This window comes from Alosa sapidissima, chromosome 1 (assembly GCF_018492685.1).
Source record: "Alosa sapidissima isolate fAloSap1 chromosome 1, fAloSap1.pri, whole genome shotgun sequence".
NCBI lineage: Eukaryota > Metazoa > Chordata > Actinopteri > Clupeiformes > Clupeidae > Alosa > Alosa sapidissima.
This window is the reverse complement of record NC_055957.1, coordinates 37,257,249-37,274,759: the sequence shown is the minus strand read 5'-3', so window position 1 is coordinate 37,274,759 and position 17,511 is coordinate 37,257,249. Positions and strand designations below refer to the sequence as shown.

Here is a 17,511-nt window from a genome sequence, read left to right as displayed (position 1 = left end):
AACGTAGATTAGCAAAATTGTTGAAATTGTCAAACTGTCAAATTGTTGACAGCCTATAGCCTCAAGACAAGCGAGGGGAAATAATACAACCATGGAAGATTTTTCTCTCCTTAACTTAATGGCAAAAAAGCAAAGGGCTACATTTTATCATGATGCGATTCTGTGGAAGGTTAAAATGCCATTAACATGTGCATAGACTGCGCCAAAGGGAAACCATCAGATTCACACTGTACAACATGTACGCCTAGAAATGAGTAACTCTCCCTATGAAAAGTAATTCTGATAGTGACGTGTGCTTTTGACATCCTAGCATCAACATTCCACACGGAAAATCTACCTTCAAGGGCATTAGTGCAAAAGTAAAGTTGATAATTACAAAAGTAAAGAATGATTTTGAAGTGACATGTGACATGATTTTGAAGTGAAGTGACATATTAAAGACATGTAAAAGAATGTTTGAAAATATATAGACTAATTCAGAAAAAAATGCTTTCAGGCTGATGCCTAACCATCACACCACACTATACTACATTTAAAGAACCATCTAGCTGTAAATGGCTGCAATGCTGTTTTTATGTGTTGGCAATCTACACTAGCAACAGATTGTAAAGGGATGAGGTTGATAGGTTGCATATCTATTGCAGAATTACTGAATTTACAGTTTGGACATTTTCTCCTATTACACATTTTGTGTTGCCAAATCTATCTGTGTGTGTGTGTGTGTGTGTGTGTGTGTGTGTGTGTGTGTGTGTGTGTGTGTGTGTGTGTGTGTACTAAAAACAGACAAGCAACCGGAACTTTGATCTTTTAATTCAGATTCCCATGTAAGAAATCAGTGTCTTTCCATTAACCTATTTACAGTAACATTCATTACTGACTTGGCAGCCATCTTTTTTTCAGGGTAAAAAAAAAAAAAAAAAAAAAAAAAAAAATAGACCATCCATCATTCTGTAGGCAAAACATAAAAAATAAACAAAAAATAACATACAAACCAAAAACTCTTCATGTATCCTCACAATGTTACATTTCTCAGATAAACTCAAATAAATAACACTCATTCACACATAAAATTATTTACGCTACAATAAAACAGACACAAACCTGATTTAACAGAATACTTAAAACAAACAAAACATAAAAAAACTCAAATCACATGGCATTCCTTTCTTAAAATAGAAATAAAAGTGCCAAAGACCATTTTTTTTGAAGAAGTTCCACTGATTTGAGCAGAGAGCAGTGGGCTAATGCAACAGACCCTTAATCAAAGCGAGCCAGATTTTGTACTAACGACACAAAATACAGAACTTCAATGAAATCATGTAGTGGGTAATGTAATGTGTAATTTGGTATTACAGGTGAATGGTGAGATGGGCTGGAGAGATGGGCAAGGGGAACTAATAACAAACTGGAGGTTTCGTACATTACAGCTATTCACCCAATTAGTCCATTTACTGAACCTGATTCATTCAATGCACACACGCACACACACCAAATACACAATCTTTTCAATCTCAAATTAAGCAATGGTATTTTTCAGCATTTTTTTTTCTTCAGATTTGTTAGTTGAATAGTTCTGTTTTGGGCTGGATGGGGAAAAAAAAACTTTAGACAATTTGTCAGTTGTTAAAAATGAAGTTAAAAAGTATTTCGGTAAATAAATGAACAGTCAATTAAAATACCATACACACCTCAATCCCTATCCAGGTCTCTTTCTGAGGTGAGGTGTTAACCATCTTCGGTTAACACACTTCACCAGTAGGCACAAAGCTTGTCACCGCAAACAACATAAAGATATGCAACCAACAAAATAAACCTCAACATACAAAAGGTAAACAAACAAAAACAAAAACGTAATAAAAAACAACTAGCTGAAGAGCACAATGGTGACAGAAAATCCGATTGTTCATGAAGACAGAATCAGTATTTGGCAGTCCTGCACAAGTCTCTGAAATAAGCTCCAAGGTCAGAGAGAAATCTCCATCCCCTGACCAACCAATCAGAAGGGAGGAAGAGGGCCGTGGACATAATGCCATTCCACAGGTAATCCTGGTTGTGCGATAGTCAGTGTACATAGACCTAGAGGGTCTGTCAGTCCTGTCCAACCGAATATGCTTCTGTTATCGAATCCTTGTAAAGAGGTTCAGAACAGATATGGATTCCTACAAGATAAAATGTATTGGATTAGTAAATATTTTAGTTAATATTTAAGATGTTCAACGGGTGAGTCATGCTTCAGTGATATCATCTTATCCAGGGGCCATACAAAGTATAGCCCCAGTGTTTTGCCATCTCAATTTCCTATGCATGCAGATTGTTATATAATATTTCAATGGTTAACACAGGCACATTGCTATAAAATTAGCCGTTAGGTCTCAGATAATTCTTGTTTGTGTAAATGGGGGTCATTCACTGTATCCACTGAACCTCTGCATGCAATTTCTGCATTTGATTTGCTCTCCGCTCTTGCCTATCTTCAGGGACAGGTGACATGACACTGGCGTCTGCTTGTACCTTGGTAGATCTCATTTTACTGAAGACATTCCAGAAGCGCAGAGTCTCATCCCCAGCCCCGGTCACAATGGCCTCTCCGTCAGGGGACATAGCCTAAGGACGGAAAAAAAAAAAAAAAAAAGACTTAATCCTCTGATTGAATGAAAGGCCATGCACTGTTAAACAACATCCATCAATGGTGATCTATCTATGACCAACTGAATTCTGGTAATTAGTGATATGCTTCTACATTTTACATGTTATATTCAAAGCTTTAGAGGTCTACTGCACATTTAAAGCCACAAAGAGCATGTTCCATTTATTCCAAAGCAATCCAACATTATATTAGCTACACAAAAATAAACACTGAAATAATTTTGCCTTCCCATTTGCATATAACTTTACTGGCTAATAAGACCGGTTCCAGACACCTTACCAGATAGAGTACTCTGTAGGAGTGGCCCGTGAGCTTGGCCACTTGTGTGAGGGAAGGGTACTTCCACACCAGGATCTGATTCTGGGAATAGCCGTGTGTGCTCACCTGGGGAGCAGAGACAAAACCACACGTCACATCACACAAACACACACACACACACACAAGACTTCACACCACCGAGCGGAGCGGATCAATGAAAGAGGAAAGTGTTGCGATGCATTGTGTGTGTATGTGAGTGTGTTTAGGGGTTTTAGGTGTAACTGGCATTTCTTTTTAATTCACACCATCACACTTGCAGCTAGGGATGTAACGATTACCGGTATAATGGTAAACCGCGATAAAAATGTTGACGATAATAATTACCGTTTTCATTTCAAATATCATGATTATCACTCTTGATTACCGCGGTGTGGAAACCGTGTGTTTAATCCTTCCCAGCTTCATCCGAGCCTGCTTTTGACATACAGTAGCCCTGGTACAATGGAACAAAACTGGTACCCTACTGATTCTGTTGTCTAATTGATGGTATTAACAACGATTCGGCTACACCTGATTTTAAAAAGGCGGAACTTTAAACACCGCAAAATGTGCACTGTATCATGTAGCTACTCTGCATCTTTTTATGTTTGCGTCCACATTAAATCCATTCCACACACGTTATGAGGAGAATACAGTAGCCTAAAGTTTTATTTTGAACGCTTACTTTGGTCTCACTCATTGCATCCAAATAACAGAAATAACAAACTCCAAGTTATGGTAGGGTAAGTTAAGCTATAAGCACATAGCCAATTAAACATGAAGAAAAAAGTGGGAACATGAAGAAAAAAACGGGACACTTTTTGAAACTATTTCAGCTTGTGTAGGCCTATCAGTGCTTTCTGAACATATTGAACACACTTAGAAATACCGTGATGATACCGAAAACCGTGATCATTTTGGTCACTATAAGCGTGAGGTTACATTGTCATACCGTCACATCCCTACTTGCAGCAGTGGGACCTATTCGCAGAGTGTGCAAAACATCTTCTGGTGCAGCTGCACACACAATCAGCGTCGTCCCGGGTCTTCAAACATCATACGCAGTCTCCCACGTGACTCAGCAGAGACTGACCAGACCCCTGACCCTGTCCAGCTTGCAACTAGCTACTGTGCACCCAGGGTTGGTTTTGTTGTTCCCTCTTCAGCCATGGCCATGTTCTACATCTTTGGCCATCGATGTGGCCACTACCTCAACAGCTGACCGCTCTACTGCACAACCAGCCAGCTCTCAAGTCGATGATGACCTTGAGCATCAAGTTTTTTTTTGATGAGTTGTTGAGTTTTCAACCCCCTTTCCTCCACACCATTGCCATTGACGTACCAGTTCGTTGGTGTGCTTGGACCAGGCCAGGTTGCAGACCTGGGAGCCGGTGTCGGTGCATTGCAGCGGCTGGCCCGTCAGCGTGTTCCAAAAGCGGATGCAGCGGTCGGCCGTGCCCCCTCCCGACGCCAGCAGCCCGTGCTGATGGGGTGACCAGGCGATGGCCTTCACCGCCGCCAGGTGCTCCGTGTACTGCTGCACCGGGAGCACGCTCGAGTGGTTCCACACCAGCAGCTGAGGAGAGGAGGGAGGGAGCACAGAGAGAGAGTGCACAGGGGAGAGGAGGAGGTGGACCAGGCCAGGAAGGGCACACAGGGGAGAGGAGGAGGTGGACCAGGCCAGGAAGGGCACACAGGGGAGAGGAGGAGGTGGACCAGGCCAGCAAGGGTACACGGGCACAGAGGGAAGGAGAGGGGTCAGTAGAAATAAAAAGAACGGGAAAAGAAGAATAGGATGAGGAGGCATTAAGGGTCATTCACACCAAGAACGATAACAATAACTATAACCATAACGATAAAAGTGTCCACACTGAACAACGATAAACAAAGTCTGTCCTTGTGTTAATGAATGTGACGGCTAAAATTTGATGGGTTCTGATTGGCTATTGGCTTTTTATCGTTCTCAAAATCGCTCTGAAAGTGATCCCCAACAATATCGTTCTTCATGTCGTTATCGTTATAGTTTGTGTGAACGTCGTCATTCATATTAACGAGAATGATATTTGTCTATAGTTATCGTTCTTGTTGTGAATGACCCTTTAGTCCTCAGAACTATGTGTTGATTATTAAAGATGGCAGACAGCTACATGTAACCCTGTAGCTCCTCTAAGGGAAATAAGAGGAGCGCAAAACAGTACAGTACAACTGTAATATATCAGTGATGACCTATAAGGTATCCTGTAAGGGCCTTATCATGTCACTATGTCCACCACTCTGGCCTATCAGTCAATCAGTCTATTTCCTTTATCCCTATTTGCGACTTGGCCACAAGCCACTGGTCTGCTGCAGCACTGCGGCCGTGTGAGGGGTCAGTGCGGGCGGTTACCTTGTTGTCGTTGCCCCCGGAGGCGAGCAGCTGGTGGTCCGTGCTCCACTTGAGGCCGCACACCTCCTGCCGGTGGCCCTGCAGCCTGCGCTCCGACTGCAGCGGCGGAGCCCGGATGTCCCGCTGCAGGATCAGACGGTCACGGCTGCCCGACGACAGCTGGTCCACGTTCCAGGCCAGAGCACCTGCACGCCGCACACAGACGCAAAGTGGTAAAGACGGCGAGATGGCAGCCAGGCAGGATATGAGCGTAGAGATGTTGCTCAGGGCATGATTGCTGAGTGAGACTGTGAGCCAACCCTGAGCTTTCCTGGTACTCACCCACTCTGGCTGTGTGTCCCTCCAGGACAGAGAGCTTCTTACCAGCAGCAGCATCCCAGATCTGTACAAAGCCTTTGTGTGTGCCCACAGCCACCAGATTACCCTGCAATACAGCACACATGACTCTCCAAAATTGCCCCTAAATCATCCCCAAAATTGCCCCCAAATCACCACTAAAATTGCTCCTAAATCCTAAAATAAGGTGGCAAAACATTCACCGTAGTACATCCCACTTCTAGCCATTTTTGTTTTTCAAAAAATATTCTCTGGTTAAAAAATAATGAATCAATACATTTATTTGAATGTGTGATCTTTTAATAACACTAATAACACATCAAGTCACACAGACAAAACCAAAGATCACACAGACACAAGCTGGCAAACAAACGTACCCTTTCTGACCATCCCACTGATGTCACAGAATCCCCCTCCACTGATAGGTCACACAAACGGGTCACCTGCAAAAGGAATATCATTGGACAAATCAAGAACCTGCTATGCATATAAAACTGACAAAGACCTCTAAGGACCTGTTGTTTTTAGAATGCATCTTGGGTGATCCGATCACAAGTGGTCAGCTGAGACACATCGCTGTTTACACCTGTATTCAAGTTGTTGCTGACAACTTGTGTTTAGATTCCGCACTCGTCAAGGTCACATTCATTAGAACTCCCATTATTAGGGACGCATCAGAACATATTAAGTGTTTACATCCATCTCAGACCACCTAGGCAAGTGCCTGGAGTGATCGGATCACAATGTGTCTTGGTGATTGTTTACACTTGTCTTTAGAACTGACCACTTACCAATGATTGGATCAGCCAAGAAGCATTTTAAAATCAAATGTAAACCGGGTCTAAGACTATGCATACACAACTCCAATGTAATAGAATAATACCTCTGCCACAGTAGTATGAAGTACTATTCCAGTCAAGAATCAAACATTTGCTCATGTGACTTAAGTTCAGAGATCAGAATTTTAAAATATAAATCTGTCTCCAACATCACTTATTCAACAGCAATGTGATCGGTTTGATATGTCTGAAATATAACTAGCTCCTCATACTCTCATTCAAACATTACAAATGTTTCTAAACCATTTGAAAAGCATTGCATTTTCAGTCAAAAGTCAATCCAAGCTTAACTCAAATCAATACACTTTTCCCAACATTAACGTTTGCAATGACACCCATTCTGTCATTATTGGACACAATCGACCAATCTACCACTTGTGCTACTATGATAACCACTTAATTCTTCACACATACACACACACACACAGGCTTGTCCACGTCTAGCTCCCATACACACCTGGCTGGTACAGGCACTCCACAGGTACACACAGGTGCCCAGGCCTACGCTAAGTACGTTGAGGGAGGACCAGTCCACAAGGTTCAGGTAGAAGTCGTCCTGCAGTTCAGGAGCGTCCAGCACCTTGAACGGGATCTTTGAGATCTTTCGAGTCGGTTTCCTTGGTGACCGCAACAATTTCTGACTAGGATAGGCAACAAGAATTGAGAGGTCTGAGAACTAAAACCAAAAAGCAAACTCCAAGGTTCTCTCATTTAAACAATTAAAAAGGCTTTATTGTCATGGAGTGACGCATTTCAGCATCAAGCCTTTGTAAGGAGTCAAACAGTTCAAGAGAGGTCCTTTTCTAGTGCTTCTTAGAAAAGTGTTCCTATTAAAAGAAAATTGATGAGAAATAAAACACATAAAATGCCAAGTTACCTGTTGCTGCTGACAGGTGACAAAGAGTATGGCGATACACTGTTACCATCATCTGGTAGGGAGCGCTTGGCACTGAGGGAATACTGTTAAAGGAAAAGGCATAGCCACCTTCAAAAAACATCCGTGACCCACACACAACTAACTTTAAAGGTTGATTACAAAAACTAAAAGATACTGTAAACAGAGATATCAAATTGTCTGAAGCTGAAGCATTTTGTTTCACTGTAATATACTCAAGGACATTTCTGATAGGATCAAGAAAGCCACACAAAAAAAAAAAAAAAAAAAAATCACAAGAGAGAGAGAGTTAAGAGTTGCAAGAAATAGATGATTTTTAAAGAGCAGGTCCTACTCACACTGAAGAGGCTTCTCTTCTCTGGGGTGGAGGGCTGTAGCCTGCGGTCCTCTGTCTGGGGGTCCTGCACCTTCTCGATGCCCGCGCCCAACAGCTCGTTCTTCAGCAGGGCAGAGTACGCCAGGCCGTCTGCTGTAGGAACCAGACCACAGACCCATACAGTTACCAAGACACCACCGTGAGATAAAGCAGAGTGAAACCCCACTGGGGGATCAACTACAGCTAACAAGCAGAGTTAAAACACACCAGCAGTATGTACCATGATGCTCTGTCATTGCAATATGTGATGTGTGCAAGATATTTCAGTAGATTTCAAACACAACTCCAAACTGATATGAGAAATCAATGATTAAACAGACAACTAATAATGATACCAGCAGTAATGCCCTCACACCACATTAAAAGTCAACACGCTACAACACTGGGTAAGGTTTAACACTAGACACATCTGCTAAGCATTGGTGATGCTTGTGAGTTGTGATTCTTTCTTCTGCACCAGACATAGCTGAAAAACCAACTAAAAGAAATCACATGGCTTCTTTTTTCCCCCTGGCTAATACATCTTGTGAATATGGAGTAAGTGAGACAGTGGCAATCACAGAGGAGGAGAAGAGACAGCAGTGGAGACCGCCAGAGGAAAAAAGGTGAGCGAGCTCAAACTATTCATACAAGCCTCAGCATGTGTTGCCGTGGTTACCATGCTGAAGCAAGGACAGACGCATCTGCACAATTAGAGCCCAAGAACGATAATTTGGATCCGATGGAGGGGGCCAGAACACATTTCACTGTTCCACAGGAGAGTATTTCATTGCTGGCGAGCCTGAAGAAATTCTTCTACTCTTTATAGCATGGATTACATACATTAGAGCACTGCCATCTTTCTGATGATTATACTGATTCACTTTCTTCTGTTGTCAGAGGTACAAAAGACTGTAAGTGTGACCAAAAAAACATAAATAAATGACAGTAATTAAGAATTATCAGTGTTACCCTTGCTGTTGTCTGATGTGCCATCTTTTGTCTTTCTGTTTTGATTGTGCGACTTCTCATTTTCCTGGAAACAAACAAAATAAGGGCCATGGTAAAACAGAGGCGGCATATTGCACATTCAGACACTGGACTGGATGAATCCCAGTTTGATGCTGATTAGATTAGAACTACATTCTCACATTTATGCGATGGAAATTCACACTCCAGTTGGCCCCAGCTCGAGACGGGATGAACCGGTCCCCATGCTTACTGGGAGAGGAGAGAGGGGAGTTGGTCGGCGTCAGCGCCCTCATGACCTCAGTCATCTTCTGCAGGTAGGACAATACAGAGGGTGAGGACATCAAAAAATGTGTTGATAAAGTCATTGGCATTGTGACGTGTAATCACTACATTTTGGGAGGGAAAGTAATTTCATTGGCCCCTACTGTTTTTCTTCCTACTGCTGAGGAACAATGGCGAATCAGCGTCTGCGCCTTAAGTTTGTATTGTTTTGCTTGGTGAGTGAACTCCAAAAGTTGAGTATTACAGTAGAAAAAACAGAGGCGCACTCAAGGGCTTGATACTAAAACAATTTGTATTGAAAGCCGAGGTTTTAACAGTGACAAAAACTAGGAAACAAACATTTCGGGCTTAGCCCATTATCAATGTCTCCATTATCTCAAGCCCTTGAGTGCGCCTCTGCTTTTTTCCACTTCCTACCGCTGAGCAAAATGATTGGAATTCTTCATGGAGAGGTTTTCCAAATCACTTTTCAACAGGAATGAAACCACTAGGGACACAGATTTTCACTCTTACGTTTTTTTTCCATGCATGATGGAGCTGTGCTATAAAAAAAATCTGTTTCTAAAAATGATAGTTCCGGTCCTTGATTGTGATTGGCTGAATCACGTTTGACGCTGTTGTAAAATCCAGCACAAACATACACCTTGACCGCATTCCGTTCTATATTACTGCGCTACAATGATACAAAAGTTCAAGTAGCTGCGTCTCGATATTGCTTGGCAACCATTCAGATAGAGGAAATATATTTCTTGGCTGAAGAATGATTATCTACGAATAAATCGTTACATTTCTCGTTGCTTTGCCTTTACTTTCTGAAACTTTGCCAGGTATTTATAGCAACAGTTTTAGAAAAAAGCAATAAGCTACTCAAGTCCGTAGGTTACACTGATTCTACAACAGCTAAGGGGGGTTTTAGGCACTCCGCTAGCGCGTCGTGCCAAACAACGCCCCTTAGCTTAGAACCAGTGTAACCTACGGCCTTTCGGGGCATATTGCTTAATTAATGAATTAATGCATTGTGTGACATTCTGGAACATTGGTGAATTAAGATTTATATTGAAATTATTCAAAAACAGTTGATACAGTACATAAAAAGGTGACAGGGACCTAAGTGACCCAATATTGCCCGATATATTGTGTTGCTCACTAAACCAGTGCAACACCATTATAATAGTAATACCAATATAATAATTGAGAGATTTATACATCTGTGGACAACGTTTTTGTAACTATTGCAAGAAAAAAAATTGGGATCAAATAACTTAGGGTACCACCTGCACTAACTCTGAGGATCCCCTGTTAAAGATTTCTGTATTAGGTCATCAGAATCATCCGGCATTACACTGATACTGCAGTCCATCTGTTTGGGAGTAGTCAGTATCTGTCTATTATAAGCCAATATTGGGTGGGAGGATTCACCTAAAAACAAGTGCTTTTCCCCACCCAGAAAGTGACTACATACAACAGGGAAACACATTTTAGGAAGGTAATGTCTTACGATTGGGCTGGCATTGTCATTCTGGATGTTGATCTGTCTTAACAGCCGGCTCTCATACTCCTGGTCCATGGCTTTACGGGTTATTGGAGAAAACTTGAATTTGATATAAAAAAATATATATACATCAGTTTTGCTGCTGTAACTATAAGACACACATAAGTCAACATGTAAACATGACAGAATAAATATCAACAAATATCAACAGAGCTTTTACAGAACCTTGTGCCTTACAACACCAAACATACAGTTATCTTGCTCTCTAGACTGTACAACCTGACACATTAGCTTCTGAGACAGGCTAATTTGCTAGCACAAAAATACAAGTTATTTCACAAGCCAACACACAATTAAAACAAAACCTACAGACATGCAGCCAAGATGCTGGTGATGGACTGACAATCCTACACAAATCTAAACAATACGTTGCATTAGGAAATGAATGATTTGCTTATCGCAGGTTTGTTTGTTCAGATACCAGGTTACCGTTTGTTGAGATAGTGAGCTAATCAATGTTACCTAGCTGGCAACGGCGTCAAGTCATCAGACTGAATATTTTCTGCACGCTCATAAGATGGTTTACGGTAGAGTTTTTCAACGTTTTTTTTTTTTTTACTAGAGAGCTTGTTGATAGTGGGCTAGTTCACCAATTCAGGTACATTTTTTCTAGGCTGATGTGGTTTTGGGTGACACTATGTAACAAAAAAAATCATCAATTCCATATCATGCACAACATGTACATAATATATGCACATATATTCCATATCATGCACAACATGTACATAATATATGCACATATATTCCATATCATGCACAACATGTACATAATATATGCACACAAGCTGCCAGCTCCAGGTAAGCACAGTACTATTATGCTGGTATTCCTTCTTGTTTTTTGTGTTATAAAGGGGGGACAAGTTGGCTACCCTTTGTCTATCATAATGCATGATGTACATCACATGAGCATATTAGCATAGCTGAAGGGTGTCGCATATCTAGAGATTTGACAGATAACCTTGACTCTCTGTTCACATGCTGCAACAACAGGGTCCTTATCTTTCTCGTCCAAGTCAAACAAAAAAAAAAAACCATTCCTCAAACTGTCTACATTAAGGAAACATATATGGCAAAAAATATTTTCTTCTTTCCAAGTTCTAACCCACATAGCATACACAGAGTTACATCAAGTCCTTATTGAACATATAGTATTCAAGAAGACAGAGTGAAAATATTTTTCAGACATTTGAGCCAAACAAATGGCCAATAAATCCCTGTTTTGCATTCCCATAATAAACCACACATTTAAATGCACCTACTACCACCATTCAATAAGATATGTGCACACAACATACAGTCGGCAACTAGTCATAATCGTTGTTAACGCCCCCAGTTGCCGTGGTTACCGTGGCTGACCCGAGGAGGAAAACATTCGTTTCGATTGCATGTTGTAATGGAGGTGCACCGGCTTGAGTACAGAAAGCACCTATAAAAATATTAAATCTTTTAGCAAACATCACTAAACGGCACAAACACGTCTCAACTGAGAGTTATCTGTGTGTCAAGGAGGTTAAGGGTAACATTAAGTTCCCTCATTTTGCTAATTCCAGTTAAACGGCCAGAACTGTCTCGAGTGTACTCATTGTATAACTGCTTTCAATGGCCGGACTGTGTAGCTCGGTTTAGCAAGCTAACCCTTTTGCCTTAACATCACATACTCGTAAGTTGCATCTGAATTTATTCTCACATGAATGCACATTCCCTACAATGGCCGTGGGAATAGTTTTAACAAGTAATGTGTACCAGTTGGTTATGCTACACTGACGATATAAAGTTAGCAACCTAATGATGCTACCATTGAATATAGCTTCCAGAGAAATGTGTCGTCAACATTGGGCAATCGAAGGTGAATTAAGTTGTTAGCATACACTGGGCAGTTAAGTAAACACAATTCCTTCAAATTATTGTGTTCAGAAACAAGCAGAACTCCACCTGAATGTAAAACGAATGTATAAAGTCTAACTGTTAGCTAGTTCGCCCATTGACTTCTATTATGTGAGGTTAGCATGCTTTCCCACTCGTGGGGGGCGGTAACCTTTCCGAACGTCTTAACCGACTGTATCTATGCCTTCCTAGTGTGAAACCAGTCATATTGATAATGTTACATTAATTTCTACAGCATTTTCAAATATCTTTATCTAATTCTTACATTTGTTGTTCGTTTTGTTAACACGTTCTGCCAACAACTAACAAAATCACTAGCAATGCTAAAATACTGCCAACAGACGATGTAAGCTTAATGCAATTCAATGTAATGCAACACTGTCTTTCCAAAAAATGCAATGTTCAGTTCAGTTCAAATAATTAGTGTAAGACCATTGTAAATTTGAAATAATGAAGGAATAATATCTAATGAGTGTGATGGTCTGTTTGTCAATCTGGAATCTGGCTTTTATGTTATGTTTAGGCCAACTCATTTTGTCATTGAGCGCATTAGACTGACTACAGTATGAGGTGTGCTATAGTAACAAATACAATGCAATTTCTTCCGTTAGTTGAGTAAGAGGATTGAAACCACAATGTATGTCCTCCTTCACATGTTATGAACATAGACTGTAAAAAAATGATTATGACCGTCGTAACATCGGGCTAAAAAACAAAAAAACTACCGTAAAACTTCCTATATCCGCGCTACAAACAACGTCAGATTAGCATTACGACAGGTCAAGAAAACTAGCATGAGATAATGAGCAATCCAACATAACACACAAGCAATCAATCAGCGATTACTTGGAATAAGATATAGTAAACAGTCACGACTGACCAGACATGTCCCTGAGGTAACAAAAACAGACATGAAAGCAAAAGTACCATTACAAGCTAACGTTAGCGACTACACCAATTATCTATTAAAAATTGGCTACCTATGCTAGCTCGCGATACCTAACGTAAGAGATCAAGCAGCCGTCCGGTAATGTCGAGGTTGATGCTAATAGTCCGTGCTTCAACTAAAGTTAGAACCCCTTGTTCCAAAGTTAAGGTCGCCAGTGTATTCCAATAAATGGCTAACTAACTATCAAAACAAAGGTGTTATGCATACAGGTACTGTCCAATGCCTGTCTAACGTAAACGCTCACGAAGTGAATGAGCTTTCAAGGATATAGTTAGCTGGCTAGCAAGGATAGTTTACTGTAGTAAATTCATGAAGACACACACGACGAAGCCGTTCAGTTTTATGTACAGCAACATGTCTAACGTCCGTCGATATTGTGTTTTGAATCAAATTAATCCAAAGATGTTGACGCTTACTTGGTTTTATTAAGTATTTTCTTATTTTACATACCAGCTGTTTGTAAAGTTTGTAACTGCCTCTCCTTTTCCTGTGTGCAGACTGCTTGCAAATCGACTCTCCCTACATCAGACGGCGCCTGCCTGCCGATTGTTGTTCACAGATCGAAAGGTTTTCTGGGTAATATCGCGTGGACATTACTAGTTTTGAATATGTGCGACATGTTTCTATGGTGACAGCTGCTTTCTTTTGCTGACTGAATGATTTGATCATGTCAGTCGTGCTAACTGATATTTTATAATTTTATAATGCAACCCCATACAGCTAGCAGTGATTCCTGATCAACTGATTTCGTTAAGACTGAAAAGTGTGACTTAATTTCAGTTTAGCAGTAACGTTAACGTTAGGTGACACAGAGCAGATGGATTGATTGGAACTACTGTGCAACTCGGGTGGGGCATGGCTGCAATTTAAAGTCAATGTACAGTCAAAAGTCACGAGCGTAAAATCATTAACGATAGAGAATTGTTGTAATGTTACGGCACACACGTTGCTTCAGTTTCAGGTCAGTTCGTTCCACACTTGTTCTGACCAGCCCTCTCCCTCCCTCCCACCCATGACACACCAGGAAGGAAGTCATCGCGATTACCAATTTCGCTACAATAACAAACTTAGCCAGCCAGACTTAAGTTCGCCGCTGCTGCTGTGCTATGCTATGTAGCGATATGCACCCTACTGTATCTCAATTTTGATCAGCATCATTCGGTTACGTAGCTGTACAAATGGAGGAGAACAATGCACAGAGACCACTTTTGTTTATGCTAACCTATTTGCTAATGAAGCGTCGAAGAGATCTTAACAGTGTGAATGTTGAAAGACGGAATGAAATCCAGAGACGATCACGGCTCAGGCAATATTTTTTACAGAAGCAGAAGAGGACCCTGATGGTATGATAGTTTCACTCTAATGGGTTTTTTTTTTTTCCTGACAACCCTGCTGGAAAAAATGGCTGGTTTTAGCTAGGCGTCTAGTTGCTACTGGTCTTTGCTGGTGTAGCAGCTAGCTGGTTAGGCCACCAGGTGGACATAGATATATATACTGTCAGTATATATCTTTGCCAGGTGGACGTGCTGGCGTGACCATCTGAGGAAGCTGGTCATGCTGGTGTGACCTGCCTGTCTTGAGGGATACAGCTGGTGTAAGATGGTCATGCTGGTGACCAGCCTGCCAAGCTTGACATTGTTGGTGTAAGATGGTCATGCTGGTTTGTTAGAATGACCAAGATAAGCTGGCATGGCCAGTTAAACCAGCAGTGTAGACCAGCATCAACTGAAATGATCAGCTTGAGATGGTACGACAAGCAAAACCAGCTGAATTACCATCTTTAGCTGGGTAAACTAGCTGAAGATATGTTTTTGCAAGAGTTTTGCTGGTCTAGCTTTTCAACCATCATAGGGTGGTCAAACAAGCTGTTTTTTTCCCAGCAGGGATAGCTTACACTATTTTATCTAGAACGTACAGTTGATAGGTCATTCATCAACAAACGGCCAAAGAGCTGTGATAGACATTTTAGCATGGTCTGCTGGAAAAGTTTGTGCCACACGGTGTAAAGGAATACTAATAGCAGGGTTACCATAATACGACTGAACTGAAACATGTTTGAAGTGACACCAAATAAGCTCCATTATTATAAGTCTGTGTTGATATGGGCTATTAGACCCTTAGATGTCCAGTAAGTCTATAAAGTACGTCTCATTGTGTTTGCTGTTTTTCCCCCTGACCAGATGCTCCTTACTCAGAGCAGTCAGAGTTGTTCCTGTCCAATCCCTACACGTGTCTGGAGCAACACTGAGAGCACTGACTGGTGGGAACGTGTGGTCATGCGTGAGTTCCAGCCTGCTGATTGGTTGGAGAAGTTCCGTATGAGCAAGGAAACTTTTTTCTTCTTGTGTGGCAAGCTGAAACTGCGGTTGACCCGGCAGGACACCCGTCTGCGGCCTGCATTGCCCTTGGAGAAGCGTGTGGCTGTGGCTCTTTGGCGCCTGGCCACCAACGTTGAGTACCGCACCATCAGTGAGCTGTTTGGGGTGGGCCGCTCCACGGTCTGCAAGTGTGTCAGGGAGGTCTGTCACGCCATCGTGGTGCTGCTCAAGCCTCTGTACCTGTGCACACCCAGTGAGCAGGAGCTTGAGGATGCCGCAAAGCTCTTCCAGACACGCTGGGGCTTTCCACACTGCGTGGGGGTCCTGGGCAGCCTCCACGTGCCCATCATCGCCCCCTCCAGCAACACGGACAGCTACTGGAACTCACAGGGCTGGCTGTCTGTGGTCATGCAAGCTGCCGTCAACGGCCTCGGGCACTTCTGGGACGTCTGCGCAGGTTTTCCTGGCAGCACGGAGCACGCGGCCATCCTGCAGAACTCCACCCTCTGGGCGCAGGCCTGTGAAGGTGGCCTTGCGCCGAGCCCTCCCAGGAGCTTCATGGGACGGCCCCTCGGTTACCTGATGCTGGGGGACGCTGGGTACCCCTTGCGGAGCTGGTTGCTCAAATGCTACCCGGAGCGGCCGCAGATCACTGCCAGCCAGCAGACATTCAACCGGAGGCTCCTGCGTGCACACAGTGTCCTCGATGTGGCACTGTTGCGCTTGCGGGCACGCTGGCAGTGCCTCCATAAGCGCAATGACTGTGGGCTAGATGTGGTGCCCACCATGGTGCTGGCCTGTTGCATCCTGCACAACATCTGCGAGGTGCACGGGGATACGTTTGTGGAGGATTGGGTAGACGTGGTGAGGCATGGGGAGTGTCCTCAGCCCACAGACACACTGTCCCCCTCTGTCGGGGAGGATGAAGTAGAGGAGGTGCGGGGACTCTACTGTGAGTACTTTCAGCAGCAGGAGCAAGAACATTCCCAGCCAGTCTAAGGATTCCATTTCCATCAACAGAACAGCAGGCCAGTCCGTAAGAGAGCTTGAGGGAAGAAAAATGTCCCAGTATTTCAGTTGAAGACATCTGATCATACTTAGTATCACCAAATGCAGCTGAATTTTTCACTCCATTGACATATTGCTTGTGTCTTGAACTGTAGGCCTACGCTCAGCACAAGTGTCTGCTCTGTGTGTGCACTGTGCAATCCAAGAAACGTGCTGAGTTCACACACAGTTCTGCATGGGGTGCTGAATGTGATGAATACCCCTACATCTTTACTTCTAAGAGACCCTGCCTCTCTGGGATGCTCTTTTTCAATCATGTGGCCAGTTACCCTAATTAGTTGTGAAACATTCCTCCTAAGTATGTGTATATATATATATATATATATATATATATATATATATATATATATATACCCTTTTGATCCCGTGAGAGAAATTTGGTCTCTGCATTTATCCCAATTTGTGAATTAGTGAAACACACTCAGCACACAGTGAACACACAGTGAGGTGAAGAACACACTAATCCTGACGCAGTTAGCTGCCTGCTACAGCAGCGCTCGGGGAGCAGTGAGGGGTTAGGTGCCTTGCTCAAGGGCACTTCAGCCGTTCCTACTGGTTGGGGTTCAAACCGGCAACCCTCCGGTTACAAGTCCGAAGCGCTAACCAGTAGGCCACAGCTGCCCCCCGTCCCAACTTTTTTTAAAACATGCTGGCATCAAATTCAAAATGAACATATATTTTCCATGAAATAGGCCTAGTCCAAATTTTCATTTTCAACATTTGATATGTTG

At 42.5% G+C, this 17,511-nt stretch overlaps 2 protein-coding genes across 4 annotated transcripts; one reads left to right on the top strand and one right to left on the bottom strand.

The window, feature by feature from the left end:
- Positions 1–794: 794 nt before the first annotated feature.
- LOC121683430 (fizzy-related protein homolog) lies at positions 795–13,996 on the bottom strand. Of its 3 annotated transcripts, XR_006022807.1 has the most exons (15): positions 13,845–13,996; positions 10,508–10,600; positions 8,907–9,035; positions 8,728–8,791; positions 7,739–7,869; positions 7,383–7,465; positions 6,963–7,146; positions 6,044–6,109; positions 5,652–5,754; positions 5,331–5,515; positions 4,287–4,520; positions 2,927–3,031; positions 2,512–2,604; positions 1,689–2,159; positions 795–1,583 (listed from the first exon to the last, which is right to left on the bottom strand). XR_006022807.1 is itself a non-coding variant. In XM_042063099.1 (14 exons), exons 2-14 carry the CDS (start codon positions 10,574–10,576, stop codon positions 2,118–2,120), a joined length of 1,488 nt encoding a protein of 495 aa, XP_041919033.1. In that variant the 5' UTR covers positions 10,577–10,600; positions 13,845–13,996; the 3' UTR covers positions 795–2,117. The 3 variants fall into 3 exon arrangements, 2 of the variants coding, with proteins under 2 accessions (XP_041919033.1, XP_041919126.1); XM_042063099.1 differs by having other exon boundaries at positions 795–2,159; XM_042063192.1 differs by having other exon boundaries at positions 795–2,159; positions 7,739–7,866.
- A 78-nt stretch (positions 13,997–14,074) lies between these two features.
- Positions 14,075–17,063, top strand: LOC121683854 (putative nuclease HARBI1). The gene is made up of 2 exons (XM_042063733.1): positions 14,075–14,737; positions 15,575–17,063. Exons 1-2 carry the CDS (start codon positions 14,573–14,575, stop codon positions 16,709–16,711), a joined length of 1,302 nt encoding a protein of 433 aa, XP_041919667.1. The 5' UTR covers positions 14,075–14,572; the 3' UTR covers positions 16,712–17,063.
- The last annotated feature ends 448 nt before the right edge of the window (positions 17,064–17,511 follow it).

Excerpts from the sequence above, each read along its gene's own strand:
- LOC121683854 (XM_042063733.1), top strand. The coding sequence starts at position 14,573 with ATGGAGGAGAACAATGCACAGAGACCACTTTTGTTTATGCTAACCTAT. Across the intron at positions 14,738-15,574 it reads AGCAGAAGAGGACCCTGATG|ATGCTCCTTACTCAGAGCAG; the intron begins GTATGATAGTTT and ends CCCCCTGACCAG.
- LOC121683430 (XM_042063099.1), bottom strand. The coding sequence starts at position 10,576 with ATGGACCAGGAGTATGAGAGCCGGCTGTTAAGACAGATCAACATCCAG. Across the intron at positions 7,466-7,738 it reads AGAAGAGAAGCCTCTTCAGT|TATTCCCTCAGTGCCAAGCG; the intron begins GTGAGTAGGACC and ends TTCCTTTAACAG. Across the intron at positions 3,032-4,286 it reads CCAAGCACACCAACGAACTG|GTGAGCACACACGGCTATTC; the intron begins GTACGTCAATGG and ends TCTGCTCCCCAG.